Genomic DNA, 19,131 nt, shown 5'->3' on the forward strand with positions numbered 1-19,131 from the left:
GCTGCCGCCCTGCCACTGGTTGGCACCCATTGCAAGTGAGACCCAGTCCAGGTGACCCCCATTACAGCCCAGAATAGGGCAGTGGGGATGGTCAGGGCCAGGGGGCAGGACTCACGGGAGTAAGAGATGGGCATCTGCATAAGAGTCCCCAGCACAGATGCCGTCAGGGCACCATGCCCCGCCACCCTGCGTCTGCCCGAGCACCCCTGCCCTCTCCAACACCTGCCCTCTTCAACGCCCACCCTCCTGGCGTCCCCCTGGCCCGGGTGCTCTCATCTGGCCAGGGGCCAGGGCCCAGGGAGCTGCACCGTCCTTGCCACCCCCAGCCCTCTGGATGCAGGGCAGCTTCCTGGGGGTCGCTGCTCTGTACCAGCCCCAGGGTTGCCTGAGGCCTGGTGGGGAGCAGACCCCAAACAAGGGCCTGACGATGGCCCCCATGATGCGGCCCGGGCTCAGGGTTGGGGGGTGGGGAGAGCAGGCGGAACAGACGCAGGCACGCGGTGTCGTTAGCTCTTTATAGACTCTCGTTCTAGGAAGAGGGCGCCTGGGGCCGGCCGGCCAGGGCCAGCGCGCAGACGGGCGGGGGGGGGGGGGGGGGTACTATTTACAGGCCCACCGCGAGGGCTGTACCGTGCTGCTCCCGGCGGGCACTCAGCCAGGCCTCCAGGGAGCTGGAGCTGGCTGGGCGGGGCGGGGCGGGGGGCTGTACACGCGGGGGGAGGGCCTCAATACTGTCAAGGGTGGGGGCTGTAAACATGGCCGGGGGGCCCTGCCCACCCCTAGTGGTCGGTAACTGGACGCAGGGCTGCGGGGCAGGGCCACGCTCAGGCGTCCGACAGGCAGCTCTGGATCTGGTCCACCCATTGCTGGGCCGACGGCACGTCCTGGGCACAGAAGTTGTAAACACGACGTGTCGTCTTCACCTGCGGACAAAGGACGCTGACTCTCGGTCCTCCCGTGGGCAGCTGCCCCAGCCCACTCCCACCGCAGCTCACGTCAAAGAAAGCCTTCTCGTCCACGGTCTTGGGGGCACCCATGGCGGGCGTGCCCGGCGCCACAGCCTCCACCTCGGCCAGGTCGATGACACCCTTGCACTCCGTGTCAGCGCGGTGGTCGTAGTAGCGCAGCTGCGGTGGGGGGGCACGAGTCAGGGTGGGGCCCTCGACGCCCCGCCCCACCAGGGCGCCCGGCACTCACTTGGTGCTTCGTCTTGTCCAGCACAAACCAGCGGGCCTTCCAGGGCTTCATGAAGGCACCTTTCTTGTACAGGGTGCCCTCGTAGGACCTGTGTTGGCAGCAGGACCGGCCAGACCACCTCAGGGCCCGGCCCCGGTGCCCTCTGCACCCCTGCCAGGGCCGGCAGCAAAACCCAGGCGCTCGCCCCCAAGCCAACCTCAGCCCAGAGCCCTGGTCCCCAGACAGACACTCGCGAGGGCCTTGCTAGGGCCTCAGGGCAACAACATCCCACGCACAGCAGGTCCCAACAACCAGGCAGGTCTCCGATGACTGTAGCCAGCGGCCCCTGGGCCCAGAAAGGGGGTGCAGCCCGCGGGGCCTGTGCCAACCCCAGCCGTCCCTTCCCTCTGTGGCTGAGGTCACCAGCTCCGCGTCCCAAAGGCTGAGCCCAACTACTTCTTCCCAGCCCTGGTCAGCTCACGTGGAGGCCACTGGTAGGGCCTCCCCCACCAGTAAGTCCTGAAAAATCCCTGCGAGCCCCCCGAAGGCGCCCGCCGCGCCTGTTCGGGGGCGGCCGCAGACCTGTTCTCACTCTCCGCTGTCTGGAACTGGCTGTAGAGGGTGCTGGTGCTGCGGCGGGCTGCCTGCCGCGAGCTGGACACGGAAGAGCCGCTGCTCTGGTCACTGTCCAGGCTGAGGCTCAGCGTGGACCCCACAGGGCCCTCCTGCAGGTATACACCCAGCGAGCGGCGGTGGTGGGGCACACTGGACACCAGCAGGGAGCCGGGGGTGCCCTGCAGGCAGGAAGGGGCCCGGGTCAGGGGGGCGTCCCCGCCTCCTGGCCGCAGGCCTGCCCACCCACCCCCCACACCCGCCCCGCTCACACGTCCGTCTGGCCGGCCCTCGAGGCGCTGGGCTGCCTTCACCCGATCCCAGGCGTCCTTCCAGCGCTCGGGGGGTCGGCCCAGCTCAGTCTCCAGTCGCTGCATCTCCTGCGGGGGGGGGGAACCAGTGAAGTAAAAGGTTCTGCAGAATGGGACACGTGAAGACAAAAGGATGAAGGCTGCAGAAAGGAGACGGAGAAAAGATGCACCAAGCGTGTGACTCATCCACGAGCAAGAGGCGCAAGGGTGTGGGGCTGGACAGAGCCCGCACGTGGAGAAACCCCTGGAGAGACGGCTAAAGAGAGACTCCAAACGTGTGAGCCAGGAAAAAAGCTATCTTCAAAAGAGCAACAGGGAGCTGCCTGGCACACAGGCATGAGGAGCTGAGCGGTTACGGGGCCGTGCTGCGGCCTGAGGCCCAAGAGGGTCACACGGGAGCCCGAGCGGGCAGGGCAGAGGCGGGGGTGGGGGGAGCAGGAGCTCGACCCTCTCCCCACAGACAGCCCCCACCTCGAGCATCTCTAGCCAAGAGCAAGCGCCACGTGTGCAGCAAGATCCTGCGAGGCCTGGCAGAGAGCAGCTACTCAAAAGCTGTGAGCTACATCCAGATGCTGGAGGCCACACGGCGCGGGGAGATGCAGGATCCACGGGGACACCCTGCTGATGGCACAGACCTTCTGCTGAAACCTGAAAAGACCATGTCCGTGGGGCCTGGAGGAAAGGCTTCTCTACGAGGAGCAACCCCATGTCCAACGAGCGGTGGCTGCGCAGGGGCCGAGAGGAGCTACTCCACGTGCAAGGTCAGGAGGGGCGGCCGTGAGGAGATACCCCTCGTCCAAGGTAAGAGAAACCCCAGTAAGACGGTAGGTGTTGCAAGAGGGCATCAGATGGCAGACTGAAACCACAATCGCAGACAACCAGCCAATCATCACACTAGGACCACAGCTTGTCTAACTCAGTGAAACTAAGCCACGCCGTGTGGGGCCACCCAAGACGGGCGGGCATGGTGGAGAGGGCTGACGGAATGTGGTCCACGGGGAGAAGGGAATGGCAGACCACTTCAGTATTCTTGCCTTGAGAACCCCATGAACAGTATGAAAAGGCAAAATGATATGATACTGAAAGAGGAACTCCCCAGGTCAGTAGGTGCCCAATATGCTACTGGAGATCAGTGGAGAAATAACTCCAGAAAGAATGAAGGGAAGGAGCCAAAGCAAAAACAATACCCAGTTGTGGATGTGACTGGTGATAGAAGCAAGATCTGATGCTATAAAGAGCAATACTGCATAGGAACCTGGAATGTCAGGTCCATGAATTGAGGCAAATTGGAAGTGGTCAAACAGGAGATGGCAAGGGTGAATGTCGACATTCTAGGAATCAGAGAACGAAAATGGACTGGAATGGGTGGTTTTAACTCAGATGACTATTACATCTACTACTGGGCAGGAATCCCTCAGAAGAAATGGAGTAGCCATCATGGTCAACAAAAGAGTCCGAAATGCAGTACTTGGATGCAATCTCAAAAATGACAGAATGATCTCTGTTCGTTTCCAAGGCAAACCATTAAATATCATGGTAATCCAAGTGTATGCCCCCACCAGTAACGCTGAAGAAGCTGAAGTTGAATGGTTCTATGAAAACCTACAAGACCTTTTAGAACTAACACCCAAAAAAGATGTCCTTTTCATTATAGGGGACTGGACTGCAAAAATAGGAAGTCAAGAAACACCTGGAGTAATAGGCAAATTTGGCCTTGGAATGCGGAATGAAGCAGGGGAAAGACTAATAGAGTTTTGCCAAGAGAACGCACTGATCATAGCAAACACCCTCTTCCAACAACACAAGAGAAGACTCTACACATGGACATCACCAGATGGTCAACACCGAAATCAGATTGATTATATTCTTGGCAGCCAAAGATGGAGAAGCTCTATACAGTCAGCAAAAACAAGACCAGGAGCTGACTGTGGCTCAGATCATGAACTCCTTATTGCCAAATTCAGACTGAAATTGAAGAAAGTAGGGAAAACTACTAGACCATTCAGGTATGACCTAAATCAAATCCCTTATGATTATACAGTGGAAGTGAGAAATAGATTTAAGGGCCTAGATCTGATAGATAAGAGTGCCTGATGAACTATGGAATGAGGTTCGTGACACTGTACAGGAGACAGGGATCAAGACCATCCCCATGCAAAAGAAATGCAAAAAAGCAAAATGGCTGTCTGGGGAGGCCTTACAAATAGCTGTGAAAAGAAGAGAAGCAAAAAGCAAAGGAGAAAAGGAAAGATATAAGCATCTGAATGCAGAGTTCCAAAGAATAGCAAGAAGAGATAAGAAAGCCTTCTTCAGCGATCAATGCAAAGAAATAGAGGCAAAGAACAGAATGGGAAAGACTAGAGATCTCTTCAAGAAAATTAGGGATACCAAGGGAACATTTCAAGCAAAGATGGGCTCGATAAAGGACAGAAATGGTAGGGACCTGACAGAAGCAGAAGATATTAAGAAAAGGTGGCAAGAATACACAGAAGAACTATACAAAAAAGATCTTCATGACCCGGATAATCACAATGGTGTGATCACTCACCTAGAGCCAGATATCTTGGAATGTGAAGTCAAGTGGGCCTTAGAAAGCATCACTACGAACAAAGCTAGTGGAGGTGATGGAATCTCAGTCGAGCTCTTTCAAATCCTGAAAGATGATGCTGTCAAAGTGCTGCACTCAATATGCCAGCAAATTTGTAAAACTCAGCAGTGGCCACAGGACTGGAAAAGGTCAGTTTTCATTCCAATCCCAAAGAAAGGCAGTGCCAAAGAATGCTCAGACTACCGCACAGTTGTACTCATCTTACATGCTAGTAAAGTAATGCTCAAAATTCTCCAAGCCAGGCTTCAGCAATACATGAACCGTGAACTTCCAGATGTTCAAGCTGGTTTTAGAAAAGGCAGAGGAACCAGAGATCAACTTGCCAACATCTGCTGGATCATAGAAAAAGCAAGAGAATTCCAGAAAAACATCTATTTCTGGTTTATTGACTATGCCAAAGCTTTTGACTGTGTGGACCACAATAAACTGTGGAAAATTCTGAAAGAGATGGGAATACCAGACCACCTGACGTGCCTCTTGAGAAACCTATATGCAGGTCAAGAAGCAACAGTTAGAACCGGACATGGAACAAGACTGGTTCCAAATAGGAAAAGGAGTACCTTAAGGCTGTATATTGTCACCCTGCTTATTTAACTTATATGAGTACATCATGAGAAACGCTGGGCTGGAGGAAGCACAAGCTGGAATCAAGATTGCCGGGAGAAATATCAATAACCTCAGATATGCAGATGACACCACCCTTATGGCAGAAAGTGAAGAGGAACTAAAAGGCCTCTTGATGAAAATTAAAGAGGAGAGTGAAAAAGTTGGCTTAAAGCTCAACATTCAGAAAACTAAGATCATGGCATCCGGTCCCATCACCTCATGGGAAATAGATGGGGAAACAGTAGAAACAGTGGCTGACTTTACTTTTCGGGGCTCCAAAATCACTGCAAATGGTGACTGCAGCTATGAAATTAAAAGACGCTTACTCCTTGGAAGACAAGTTATGACCAACCTAGACAGCATATTAAAAAGCAGAGACATGACTTTGCGGACTAAGGTCCGTCTAGTCAAGGCTATGGTTTTTCCTGTGGTCATGTATGGATGTGAGAGTTGGACTGTGAAGAAAGCTGAGCACCGAAGAATGGATGCTTTTGAACTGTGGTGTTGGAGAAGACTCTTGAGAGTCCCTTGGACTGCAAGGAGATCCGACCAGTCCATTCTGAAGGTGATCAACCCTAAGATTTCTTTGGAAGGAATGATGCGAAAGCTGAAACTCCAGTACTCTGGCCACCTCATGCGAAGAGCTGACTCATTGGAAAAGACTCTGATGATGGGAGGGATTGGGGGCAGGAGGAGAAGGGGACGACCGAGGATAAGACGGCTGGATGGCATCACGGACTCGATGGACGTGAGTTTGAGTGAACTCTGGGAGTTGGTGATAGACAGGGAGGCCTGGTGTGCTGTGATTCATGGGGTCGCAAAGAGTCGAACACGAGTGAGCGACTGAATTGAACTGAATTGAACAGCTGCCTACCAAAGTGTAAGAACAGCCCCTGAAAAGACCAAGCTGACCCACAAGGTCACTAAATGCCAGCAGGAAGAAAACCCACGACCCTGAACGAAGACAAAGAGATCTTGGTCTTCAACAATGTCCAGCTCCCAGCAATTCTTAGACAAGCCTGAAGGCAGGGAGAGAGGAAGCATCATCAGAGGAAGGTGAAACAGACCCTGCAATAAACTGGATACTCAAGTAGCATACGAGAATTCAAAGCAGTCAGAAGTACATTTACGATTTCAAGATGAACCTAACAGTTGAGAAGATGGGGAATCTCTAGAGAGAAAAAAACTATAAAGAAAATGGAAACTCTCGAGGTGAAAACTCTTAATATCTAAAATAAGAAATTCATTAAATAAGCTTCAGAGCATTCTAACCATAAGGAGGAACAGGGCAGTGGACTCGTGAGCAGGGTGATATAAATCGCACAGCACAATCTGCAGAGGAAAACCCACAGAGCCTTAACGACCTACGGGGCCAGAAAGTCCCTCCCAGAAGAAATGAGGGAGCAATCATAAAGGGTAAACTGTTTAAAGAAACAATGGTCTAAAATCCAGTAAATCTGATTAAAACCATCACCCCACTGCGTCTAAGACGCTTAAAGAGCTCTAAGCAGAACACACACAAAAGCCCACGCGATGGCCAGACTGCGGACACTGGAGATGAAGAGGGCTCCCCGGCGGCCGAGCGCGGAGAGAGCCGGCCGCCCACGCGGGGACACAGCCCCCATCCCGGGCCAGGAAGGGCCCACACGCGCCGGAGGAAGCAGGGCCGCGCGCCACCAGCACAGAGCCTGCCTGTGCGCCAGAGCCGCGCTCGGCAGCGAGGAAGGCCGCTGCCCTGAGAAGCCTGCACTCCGCAGCTGGAGAAAAGCATAGCAACAGCGGAGACCCAGGACAGCCCCAAGGAGGCGAGTGAGATGGGCAGGAGGCCTGAGAGGTCGTCGGGGAAAAGGGTGACGTCACACAGACTTCACACGGGCGAGAGGGAGAGCCAGCACTCAGACAGCACCAGCAGGAGAGCCTGGAATGACGCCTTTAAACTGCCAGGGCCAAAGCTGTGAGCCTAGGGTCCTGCATCCGAGGAAAACACCCTTTCAAGAAAGAAAGCACAGAGAGAGAGCAACGAAGGGAACAAACGCCGTCTGCCGCTGCACCAAAAAGAGCGAGACAGCCGGGAGTGCGCCTGCCCACGGAGGCCGGAGACCCCACGCAGAGCCGTGGGGCACCGAGGAGAGCCGCCGCAGGTGCCAGCTCGCTGGGGAGGCGCGGCGCGCTCTGGGGCCGGGAGAAGCCGTCCTGTGAGCTCGCTGCTGACCGGGGCGCTGTCTCCAGAAATGACCACCTGTGGCCAGTGACTTTAGTATTGTGGCTGGGCGAACATTAATCTGCTCATTCACTGTGCAGGTTGTTACACGCAGCGTTACACACGACACGCCTGGAAAGCTGCCTAGTTTCCGAGCAGGGCTCTCGGCCCACTGTTCTTTAGCGTCCTCCAGTGCCATGAGTTTCCGTTTCACTTCCCATTTCAGAATCAATCACTAAGGGTTTTTTTGGCTTTCGTTGATCTAATGTTCACATCATCTGAACAGAACTATATTCTGAGGAACTATCATCTTCTGAGACATTACTACATATATCACTTAGACAATCAAAGACGGTATCTGCATAAAATTCACTGACAAATTCCTCACTCAAAATTTCACAGAGCATCAGTTTTGAAAATTTCACGTTTATAATATACACAAGGTTGGGAGAAACAGAGCAAAATCTGAATGGCAGAACTTCCCTGGTGCCCAGTGGTTGAGAACCCACCTGCCAATGCAGGAGACACGGCTCGGCCCCTCGTCTGGGAAGACCCCACTTGCCGCAGCCGCAGAGCCACAAGCACCGGGCCTCAGGCTGCGCCTGCGGAAGCCTGTGCGCCTGGAGCCCCTGCTCCGCGCGGGAGCCGCCGCCACAGTGGGAAGCCTGCTCACCACGAGGAGGAGCAGCCCCTACTCGCTGCAGCAAAGCTGTGCAGCCAAAAAACTAATCAAAAAATGAACCGAAGACCTAACAGACATTTTTCCAAAGAAGACACGTATATGACCAATAGGCTCGTGAAAAGCTGCTCAATATCACTATTAACATTAGAAAAATGCAAATCAAAACTATAGCAAGGTACCACCTCACACCAGTCAGAAAGGCCATCATGAAAAATTCTACAACTAATAAATGTTGGCGAGGGTGTGGGGAAAAGGAAGCCCAGCTCCACTGATGGCAGGATGGAGACTGGTGCAGCCGCTACGGACAACAGTATGGAGGCTCCTTAAAAACCTTCCAACAGAGCTGCCACGCGACCCTGCGATCCCACCCCCGGGCACACATCCAGGAAAGACGAAACCTCTAACTCGAAAAGACACATGCACCCCAGTATTGACCCCAGCAGCATCTGCAATAGCCTACATGGAAACCCCGTAAATGTCCATCAACAGGTGAACAGATGGAGGCGTGGTACATACACACGGTGGAATACTACTCAGCCATGAAAAGCGTGGAGTACCGCCACCCGCAGCAACATGGATGGGCCCAGGGGGTTTCACTAACCAAAATTAAGTTAGAGAAAGAAAGATACCATCTGCTATCGCTTACATGTGGGATCTGAAAAATTACATAAGTGACCTTATTTACAAAACAGAAGCAGACTCACAGACACAGAAAACAAACATGGTTACCAGAGGGGATGAGGGGAAGGGACGGATTAGGGGTCTGGGGTTGACATACACACTCTGTCTGTATGAAACAGACCATCAACAAGGGCCCGCACAGCACAGGGAACATATTCAGTATCCTGTGAAAGCCTAGGACGCGGAAGAATCTACTCTCTACATATAGACACACACATATATGTACATACACATATATACACACAGATATGCTTTCCTGGTGGCTCAGACAGTAAAGAATCTGCCTGTGAGGCAGGAGACCCAGGTTCAATCCCTGGGTCGGGGAAATCCCCTGGACAAGGGAATGGCAACCCACTGCAGGACTCGTGCTTGGAGAATCCCACGGACAGAGGGGCCTGACAGGCTATACGGTCCATGGGGTTGCACAAAGTCAGACACGACTGAGCGACTGACACTCTCAAATACAGATACATCTACATCACTCTATTATACACCTGAAACACAACACTGTAAATTAATAGTACTTCAAAAAAGAAGAAATGGTGAAAATACAAAAATTTTAAAGGCACAATAAAGAGATTTTCAAGTGAAAAAAAAGTGCTGGGGGAGTTTATCCCTAGCAGATTTGATTTACAGGAAACATTAAAAGTTCTTCAGGGTCTTCCCTGGTGGTCCAGCGGTTAAGAACCTGCCTTGCAATGCAGGGGACACATGTTCAATTCCTGCTCAGGGAACCAAGATCCTACGTGCTGCAGGGAAACTGTGCCCCTGTGCCTCAAGTACTGAGCCCCCGCGGCCAAGTAAATAAAATACATACATAGTATTAAAGAGAGAAAAGTTCAGGCTGAAGAGAAATGACACAATGGCAGACCTACAAGGAAAAAATGAAACATACTGGGCACGGCAGACAGGCTAGCCCTTGTCTAATTCCTTCAAAACAAAGCTGCCACTTAAAACATAATCCATGCTGAGTGCCGACATTCGAGGTGAAAGCAAAACGGGCGGCGACGGCAAATGGCAGGAGCGGGCGGTTCCGCGGGGGGTCAGGGTGTGGGTACAACTCAGCCCCAGAAGACCTGTGACTGCAGTCACTGGCGACCACTGCTAGTACTGCAAAGGCACAGCTCAGAAGCCACACAGTGCTGGTAGCTGGAGTAATGATGCCCAACTATCTGGAAAAATAACAGAAGCAAGAAAAGAGCAAAGAAAGGACAGCAAGCTGCAAGTCCGACTTCACGTCAGTGTGAAAGTGCAAGCGTTAGTTGCTCAGCTGTGTCCAACTCTGCGGTCCTCTGTCCGTGGGATTCTCCGGACAAGAACACTGGAGCGGACCGCATCTCCTTCCCCAGGGGATCTTCCCAACTCAGGGATCAAACCTGGGTCTCCTGCACTGCAGGCAGATTCTTTACCCTCCGAGCCAGAAGAGCCCATCACACTTCAATGATTAAGTACAAATGCTTATGCCGGATTCACATTGTGTGGCGGAGGCTAACAGCACAGTAATTATCCTCCAACTCGATTTTTTTAAAATGTTTAAATAAAGAGAAAAACTTAGACGTGAAGATACAAGTATAAATATCCCAACAAGTCCAATGAAAGACAAAAATGGGTAAAAAGAAGACCTAACCACGAGTACCAGGCGCTCCGCTCAACTGTAAAGACACAGACCAGTCAGAAGGGGAGGCAGCAGACAGGACACGCCGCACAGACGCTGGTCTAGGGCGCCAACTCCAAGAGCGCGAGTAGCGTGGGGGGCGAGGGCCGTCCGCTCTCTGAGCCTGAGAGTCCCCTTCATCCACAGCGCCAGGACCCAGGCTCCCCCGAACCCTGGGGGGCAGGCTGCCAGTGCTGGTTCCCGCCTGCTCGCTCCTCACCGTGGCCCGCGCTCCCCGCAGGAAGCCGCGGGTATCCCCGAAGCCACCCAGCCAAGGGCGGGGCCACGAGGCGCCGCCCACCGCACAGCCCCGTCTATTCCAGGGCGCACCGCCAGGTCTGGCAGAGAACAGGAGCGGCCTCCAAGCCCACCCCAAGCTTCTCTGAAGAGACGCCAGGCAGCTGGAGCCCAGCAGAGCACCGTCCACACACAGGCGTGCACGGCCGGGAGGGAGCGCGCAGGGGCCTTCAGAGGACACACAGGTTCTGCGAAAACCCCACTTGCCCTTGGGTGACTCCAAACCTTCCTGAGACGGGGCTGGGGTGGGGGTGGGGGGGCGCGGGGGTTGGTTCCCCACAGCCTCGATCACCGCTGCCTGCAGACACCAGTCAGGGTGGGCACTGCAGGCCAGTGGGGGGAGGGGGGAGCCCACTCCCAGTCCCCGGGGCCACACGCACCTCCAGGAGCCGGGAGATGGCGTCGGGCTGGGCTCTGGGCCGGCTGTCATAGCAGGGCCACACCACCCGGCGCCTGCTCTGGGGGGCACCCCCATCTGGCCGCTCTTCCTCCGGGGGCTCAGGGGGCCCCTGCGCCAGTTCCCAGTCGTACGGGGGGCCCTCGGCCAGCGTCTCCTCGGTGTAGAAGTCCCACACCTTCAGGTTGGACACGTTGCTGTAGGGTCGCAGGACCTGGGGGCGGGCCTGGCGTGAGCACTGGGCGTGGAGGGGCCCAGCCACCTCGCCTGGGGCCCGGCTCACCTCCGCGTCCTCCGGCGCGTACATGTAGTTGTAAAACACGGGCGTCCGCTTGCTCAGCCGCTCCACGTACTCCCACACCGAGCGGCAGGCCTGCGGGGCCCGGCGATCCCCCTTCTCCTCGTAAAGCAGTCCTGTGGGCGGGCGGGTGGGGGGCAGCGCCGGACTGTTGACCACGCCCCTCCAGACCACGCCCCTACCCGCGGGCCACACCCCTTCTACAGGCCACGCCCTCGGCCAGCGGACCGCGCCCATCCCCGGGCCGCCCCCACCACCTCCCGTACCCACCCGCCCTGCCCCTGTACCCAGCTCAATGCGTTCGTAGTCGGAGTCCAGCAGGAAGGTCCGGAAGCGGCGAGACACGTGATGGTAGCCAAGGAACTTGAGGTAGAAAGGGCTGAACTCGAACTCCATGGGGAACTGCAGATGGATCTGTGTGCAATCTAGGGTCAGCGGCGAGAGGTCAGCACCCACAGCCCCCAGCCACGGCCGCCCGCTCACCTGGTGCACACAGTCCAGGAACTGCAGGAAGACTGGAGTGAAGCCGCTGCTCTGCCCAGCTAGGGTGTGGGCGCCGCGGTGGCTGAAGCGGTGGCCGAAGGACAGCCACTCCTTCTCCACCAGCAGACGGAAGCCCTCCAGGGTGCGGTAGAAGGGGTCCGACAGCAGCTGCACCAGGGACACCACCTGCCCGCCGCACCGAGGGTCAGCAGGGCCTGGGGACCCCGCCCCCCCACGCACCTGAGTGATGTCCCCACCCCCCCCACGCACCTGCGTGATGTCCCCGCCCCCTCCACGCACCTGAGTGATGTCCCCGCCCCCCCACGCACCTGCGTGGTAATGTCCCAGCCGTCCTCCAGGCTCACCAGGACGGAGGAGCCCGAGTCCAGGAGCTCCACCACCAGCACCGACACCTGCAGCAGCTTGTGGATCTGCGGGGACCCACACCCCTCAGCACCTCCCAGGCCCCCAGGCCCCACACATCCACAGAAGAGGTGGTTGTGCAGGCTCCCACCAGAGGACAGCCTGTGCCGTGGGAAGGCTGGACAGGCCCAAAGGGCGCAGGGGTGTGTCCCTCCTCCCGCCCACCTGGTCAGCGCCTTCTGGGCCTGAAGAAGTGGCCTTCCCTGACACGCCCAGTCCCACCAGGACAGAGCAGAGGGCGCCCACACGGTCGGGCCCTGGCCTCCACCTCTGTTCACCTCCCACCACTGGGAAGCAGCCATGATCTCCTCCCAAAGCCAGTGAGCAAGTCCAGACCCCACCCACCTGTGGCCCTAGGTAACTGGGGGGCCGAGCACCCAGGCGGCCACTGGACAGTCCCTCCCCGTGGCTTCTGCACCCCCTCCCAGCGCCATCCCCCACAGCGGGGTCGGAGCAGGGCAGAGACCTGGATGAGCCACTCTGAGTCTTCCAGTGAGCGCAGGAAGGAGGCAGGACCAGGCTCGGTGGCAGGACAGCCAGGGACACAGGCCTTTAGCAGCTTCTTGAAGCTCGCCTTCACCTGCCGTGCCTCGAACACCTCAATGGGCACCAGCTCCCACTGCTGCAGGGGGTCTGGCCGCACACCCTGGAAAAGGCCGACCGTGGTAAGGCGGGCCCAGGCCTCACGTCCCCTCCCGGCCCTGGGACCCCACCCCTGTCACCTTCAGCTGGGCTTTGTCTCCAATGATATAGAGGGCTGCACGCTGCGGCCGCAGAAAGCCTGGGTCAGCAGGGGCCCCGTTGGCCTGGGGGGGGCCCACGCCTGCTAGCCGGGAGCCCACATCAGTGCTGAGCCCACCACTGCGCCCGCTGGCCCGGACGCTGCCCCATTTACCTGCACAGAGAAACGAGGTAAGCGCCAGACCGGGGCCAGGGCAACACTTACCTAGGGCTGAGTTCCCAGGAAGGGCAAGGGCGGGACTCGGGGCATCAGGCTGTTAGTGCCCAGGGCTGTGGGGAGGGCTGGGTTACACCAGTCTGCAGGTGGGGCCGTTAGTGCCAGACATGGGGACGTCAGTGCCCGTGACCGCTCAGTCCCGTGGGGACCATCGGGGCCAGGTGTGGGGGAGCCGGCCGGAGTGGCCAGTACGGTACCTCGGGGCGCAGTCCGTCTGGAGGCCGAGGCCGCCATGGGGTTGGACAGCGTGGTGACCCTGGCTCTGGGGCTGGGCGCTGGGGGTACAGCAGAGAGAAGGCTCAGGCCTGGCCCCAGGCCTGGGGGGCGCCCAGCGACGGGGAGACTGCGGCCTGAGGGGACTGCGTGCAGGGCTGGGTTGCCCCAAAGCCCCAGAGAGCCATGGGGAGACAGAGACAGCGGGGGTCAGCACCAAGACCCTCTGGGCCCCCAGGGCGAACCAGGGAACAGAGGACCCAACGGTAGGTAGAGAGGGGAGGGGACAGGCTGGACACTGGGCCTCCTCTGCACCCTCAGCCCATGGACGCTGCCCGGGCTGCTCATGACGCGGCCGCCCAGCACTCCCTGCCAGGCACACAGCAGCAGGAGGTGACCACGAAGTACGGCCCAGAGAGGAGGCGGCCCCCAGCCTGGGACCTCCAAGGCTGGTTCAATCCAGGCCACGGGCAGGCTCAAGGCTCATGGGCTGGACGTGCAGGGAGCTGGCAGGACGAGGCTCTGAACTGGCCTCTGGGTTCCAAAGCCAGCACCAAGCCCCGCCTCTCCTGAGTGGGGTGCGGGCCACGGGAGGTGAGCACGAAGGCAGCCTACCACGCTGCAGATGGAAGCACCGTCACCCACAGCAAGGACACTGTGTCTTCGTGACAGTCTGAACCGGAACCGGGCACAGCTGAGGTAAGCTGAACCCTGTCCACCCCAGGCAATGAGGGCATGGCCCCTGCCCGGAACTTGGGGGACACCAAGCAGCCACACCACAAGCACCACTAGGGGAAACCCAGGCACAGGGGACAAGAGGCCCTGCGGAGGGGTGCCTGCTGCCTCACGGGCTGCTCAGAACCTCTGGAGGGGACGGAAGGCAAGACAGCACGACCGTAAAACGTACTGAAGCACGGAAAACTGAAAACTAGAAGTGACGTTCCCAGCAGAGAAGCGACGCGGGTAAGGTACGTGCCCCTTCAGAAGGGCAGATGCCAAGGCTGGTCCTCCCTAGGTTGGCATCCCCGTTAACCACGAGGACAGGGGAATGCCCGTTTCCACAGCCGACACAAGTCCTGTGCCTCAGGGTGGGGCAACTGACCGCAGGGAGGGCTGCAGACGTGGGTGGTGAGCTCACAGGACTCAAGAGTGGGCAGCAGGAAGAATCAAGGAAGATGCCTGGGCTTCTGGAAGGCTGGGCCCACAGGTGGTGCCAGCCCCCGAGCCCACTTGAGGACCCTAGCACGTCTGGCAGCTAGAGCCACAGCAGAGGAAAGCGCAGACACGTCTGAGGGAGGGAGGGAATCAGGAAGGCCTGAGTGACAAGCGACCCCTGGTGTGACGCCTGTACCAGCTAGGGTAAGCGGTGGGGGGTCTCACACAGAAGAGACCCCCGTGTGACCTCTGCCGACTGCACACACAACCGCCAGGACAGCTCCGGGTGCGCACAGGTCCTAGGTGGACCCTGTCACCCTATCTGCTAAGGAACAGGCGGAGGTCGGCTCCGGCCAGCATCTGGGCCATAGTCAGGCCAAGGGTGGGCAGCTTCTCAGACCTTGTGCCTCGAGCGGGCAGAGGAGCCCTCCAAGCACAGACTGAGAGGGCTCTGATCCCCAGGCCCCAAGCACAGAGAAGCAACAGGAGTTACATGGCAGCTGGGGGAGGCCCAGTGGGCCAAGAGAACAAACCAGAGGAGGCCAGAGCATCGTGAGGGCCCAGGAGGGGAGACGGGGGCAGGGAAGGAGGTGGCCGTCACAGGGCCTCGATGAGGGGAACCGGGCGTGGGATGGGGCTGGGGGAGGGTAAGCGCAATGTAGAGGTGACTGCCTCGGAGCAAGGCCCCTGGGCGAGGCTGCTCCTGCCAGCACACACCCCTCCCCTGCCTGCAGGCCCTGGGGCCCTCACGGGTGTCTGTCTAGAATCTCTCCCACTGCCAGGCACTCACGCGGGGCACCACCCCAACAGCGTTCCCACCCCAGGACACCAGACCCTGTGCACAGCATCACAAGCTCTCCTGCACCACCGAGTACCTCCCGGGTCACCCGGCACCTGTACCCTGAGGGCGAATGGCAGGGCCCAGGATGGCCCCTGGTGCATGCCCTTGGCCTGCCGCCTCCTCTGCAAACCCCCGAAGGAGTGGTCAGAGCAGGGCCTCAGGACACTTACCTGGTCCCACTGCCCTGACACTGCCCCCTTACGGGCCTGCCCTCCATAAATGCCACCACTGCCTGCAAGTCCTCCCGTCCAAGCACTCACCATGGCTGCCCATGTGGGCGGAGGAGAAGCCGCTGAGCGTGTTGCGGCCGGACGCATCCGCGTATCGCGGCATGGAGCTGACCACGGCCTGCAGATACTTCTCCTGTTCCAGGCTGCTGGAGTCCGCCTGGGACTGGCCTGGGGGGGGAGGCGTAGGTGGGGGCAGGGCCCTGGGGCGGGGCGAGAGGCAGGGCGAGGGTGCCCGGGCGGGGCCATAGCAGGCGCAGGGCGCCTACCTGGAGAAGGCGCATTCTGGGCCTTGAAGAGGCCTACGACACCCTTGCCGTGCAGGCCTCCAGAGCGCAGCAACACAGCCTTGGAGCGCCCGCTGCGCCAGCAGACCACCGGAAAGCGGTTCTGGCGGTAGCAGCGGGAGACGCGCTGCAGAGCGTTGTCCTGGACGCTCTGGGGCACGATCAACAGCCCGGGGTAGCTGCGAGGAGGCAGCGGTGGCGGGTGAGGGCGGCGGCAGCCACCGTGGGCCCGCAGCCAGCGCCCCGGGGCCACGCCAGGGCTCACCTGCGGCAGATGGCGTACATGCGGTTCACCGGGGAGATCCGGAAGGGCTCAGACTTGGCTCGGCTCAGGCTGCTGCTCAGCGTGCCCAGCCCCAGGCGCTGGTAGTCCCGGCAGCACGCCCGCTCCACCAGGCTGCTCATGGTCATGCGGTCGGAGGGCTTCAGGGCTGACGACGGCGTCAGCGTGCTGGGCTCCAGCTCCTCCGAAACTGGGGCAGACCAGGCACGCAGGGCTCGTCACTCACAGACCTCCCAAGTCCCCTACCCTCCCCAGGAAGGCCTTCACCCAGACCGCCCAGGGCTCCCCACCCCCACCAGAGATCTCATCCTCCTGGTCCTCCGGGGGCGGCTGGCCCCGGTGCTCCCAGCTGGGGGGGTTGTACTTCTTCCGCGTGACATACTGCCGCCCGATAGTCTTCTTGGCGTTCTTCACCAGGTTCCTGGATAGGGTCCTGGGGGTGGGAGAGCCCGGCCACCACGATGAGATGAACAGGGGACACACACAGTGTGCTGGCTTTCGGGCCCAGCTCCCTACCTGAAGGAAGGTCCCTTGTCCTTGGTGGCACGGGGCGGCCGGCCGGGGGTGTGGGCAGAACCCAGGGTGAGTGCGAACGTGCCTCTGATGTCAGGGGGGTACCGCAGCTTGTGCAGCTGCTTGCGGAAGAGCTCAGCGCTGTCAGACCCCACCTCCTCGTCAAATGCCATCTTCAGCAGCTGCGTCAGACGGGAGGGCCTCAGAAGCTGGACAGCCCATGGGCCTGAGCCCAGCCACCAAGGCAGACAGGCCTCCGGGACAGCCCACGCTGCATCACTGGAACGCGAGTGTTTTTAACAGGGTGGATGGGTGAGAGCCCTATGGCCAGATGGGCCCCGGAGAAGGTGGCTGGTCTACCACGGGACCGTGAGAGTCAGTCTCGCCTCTGCATCCAGAGACGGACACCCCTGAGGGAGCACCCCAAGGACACAGGGCTAACGGAGGGTCTGCTCCCCAAACCACACGCAGCTGCAGACGGACGACCCAATCTTTGTGTGCACCCCCTCCGCAGGGGTTTCAGTCAGGCGTGCTCATGCAGCACACGCGACCCGGATCCTGGGGCCCAGCCTCACACACGAGACAGCGAGTCCCGACAACCAGCACTTGGCGCCGCGGCCCCTGCACAGATCAGGGCCGCAGAGGGCTCGGTGCGGGCGCCACTGCCGCCCGTGCGGACGGCACGAGGGGCCCTCAGACCCCTGCCCACCTGGAAGGTGCAGGAGCGCAGCTGCAGCCCGTCCTGCAGGAGCTGCTGGTCCACAGGGGTCTGGACGCTGATGCGCTTCTCCTTGGTCAGCGCAGCCACCGGGAAGGAGCGGACCACCACCTGCTCCCCGACTTGGAACAGGCCGGGTGCAGAGTCAGAGGGAGGGGAGGGGGTCACAGAGCCTCAGGGCACCAGAGCTATGGGGCAGCCGGGGAGGGAGAGACAGCAGCCCGTCTCCACAGACCCCCCACCCCTGAGGCGGGAGAGGGAGGGGCCGAGAAAGTCCCGCTCGCCCAGGGACCTGGGAGCAGAGGGGAGGCAAGGGCAGGGTGGGCGCAGAGGCCCCGAGGCTCACCCAGGGGGTCGGTGGGCATCCCTGTGAAGATGACCCGGTACGTGGTGAGGAACACGGCGCCTTCGGCCGGCAGCAGCGCGGGGCCGCCTCCGGGCCCCCCCGCGCCCTCCTCTCGCCCGTCGGGCAACAGGTAGACACGAAGGCCATCCAGCACGCACTCCTCTCCGGGCAGCAAGCGGGGCCGGAGCAGCTTGGGCTGTTTGGGGAGGGGAGTGGTGCCTCAGGACCCAGCTGGGTCCTGGGCCCGGCCCCCGCGGCGCCCCTCACCTTCTGGATGGGGGGCAGCCTCTTGCTCTCTCTGTGCACGGCCTCCAGGGTCTCGATGTGCATCTGGACGATGTCTGGGGGAGAGCGGCTCTCACACCAGGGCCTGGGCCCGCCCACCCAAGGGGAGTGTCTCCAGGCCCAGGCCCCATACCTGGCACCATGACATGCAGCCCCTTGAGGTGGTCGCTGGTGACCCCACTCTCTGTGCAGACCTTGTCCACAAAGCGGTTGATGAAGCGGACCACAGCCCCGGCCACATCACAGGTCTCTGCGTCCTCGAAGCCGCTCTCCGTGTCATAGCTCTCCGCCACGCTGCCCGCCATGCTGGCCAGGGAGGGGCACAGTGGGCGCCGGCCCCAGCCTGAGGCTCACGCCGCCCGTCCCCACCTCAGGCCAGGCCCCACCTGTTGGTGACAAGGCTGTTGCTGGCGCTCTCGAGCTCGCCCAGCCCCGGGCGCTCCCGAAGCAGGCGGCTCTTGCTGCTGTCCAGGGGCAGAAGCAGGTAGCTCATGCGGTTGGCGTAGTGGATGGCCTGGCTGAAGACGGTGCTCTCCTCCTTCTGCACCAACTCCTGCTGCTTCTCCCGGCTCAGCGTGGGCCACAGGCGCCTCTGCTCAGACGCCACGTCCAGGGCAGAGCGCTCGTCCTGCACGGGGGCCTCCCCTGCCTGCCGCAGGGCCACAGGTGAGCGAGAGCCAGGCCCACCCACCCCCCGGCCCAGGGAGCCCCCACACACCGAGAAGGGGTCTCGGTCCTCAGCAGCCTCCAGGTAAAGGGCCCGGATGTGGGTCTGCACGTCCCCGTAGAACATGGCCTCCCAGAACTGTGGCGTGCTCCAGACCACGTGCTCCTGCACGCAGCTGTAGGCAAACTGCGTCACCCCTGGGCTCAGCTT

The 19,131-nt window shown here is 59.5% G+C and overlaps 1 protein-coding gene across 4 annotated transcripts in view; it reads right to left on the minus strand.

Annotated features, from left to right (window-relative positions):
• Positions 1–568: 568 nt before the first annotated feature.
• The window catches only part of SBF1 (SET binding factor 1), a 30,125-nt gene continuing 11,562 nt past the window's right edge, over positions 569–19,131 (minus strand). For 3 of the 4 annotated variants that reach the window (XM_052641443.1, XM_052641442.1, XM_052641444.1), the window contains 24 exons: positions 18,973–19,131; positions 18,641–18,903; positions 18,388–18,560; positions 18,237–18,310; positions 17,970–18,165; positions 17,615–17,745; positions 16,909–17,087; positions 16,689–16,825; positions 16,375–16,582; positions 16,092–16,288; positions 15,856–15,993; positions 13,584–13,661; positions 13,151–13,323; positions 12,895–13,074; positions 12,335–12,436; positions 12,006–12,191; positions 11,810–11,936; positions 11,508–11,638; positions 11,208–11,438; positions 2,061–2,168; positions 1,759–1,970; positions 1,198–1,285; positions 996–1,127; positions 569–923 (listed from right to left, as the gene is read on the minus strand). In XM_052641443.1, coding sequence (XP_052497403.1) covers positions 825–923; positions 996–1,127; positions 1,198–1,285; positions 1,759–1,970; positions 2,061–2,168; positions 11,208–11,438; positions 11,508–11,638; positions 11,810–11,936; positions 12,006–12,191; positions 12,335–12,436; positions 12,895–13,074; positions 13,151–13,323; positions 13,584–13,661; positions 15,856–15,993; positions 16,092–16,288; positions 16,375–16,582; positions 16,689–16,825; positions 16,909–17,087; positions 17,615–17,745; positions 17,970–18,165; positions 18,237–18,310; positions 18,388–18,560; positions 18,641–18,903; positions 18,973–19,131 — 3,702 coding nt within the window. In that variant the 3' untranslated portion in view covers positions 569–824. Of the gene's footprint in view, positions 924–995; positions 1,128–1,197; positions 1,286–1,758; positions 1,971–2,060; positions 2,169–11,207; positions 11,439–11,507; positions 11,639–11,809; positions 11,937–12,005; positions 12,192–12,334; positions 12,437–12,894; positions 13,075–13,150; positions 13,324–13,583; positions 13,662–15,855; positions 15,994–16,091; positions 16,289–16,374; positions 16,583–16,688; positions 16,826–16,908; positions 17,088–17,614; positions 17,746–17,969; positions 18,166–18,236; positions 18,311–18,387; positions 18,561–18,640 lie in introns of all 4 variants that reach the window. The other variant, XM_052641441.1, reaches the window with a different exon arrangement.

Source organism: Budorcas taxicolor, chromosome 5 (assembly GCF_023091745.1).
Source record: "Budorcas taxicolor isolate Tak-1 chromosome 5, Takin1.1, whole genome shotgun sequence".
Classification (NCBI taxonomy): domain Eukaryota; kingdom Metazoa; phylum Chordata; class Mammalia; order Artiodactyla; family Bovidae; genus Budorcas; species Budorcas taxicolor.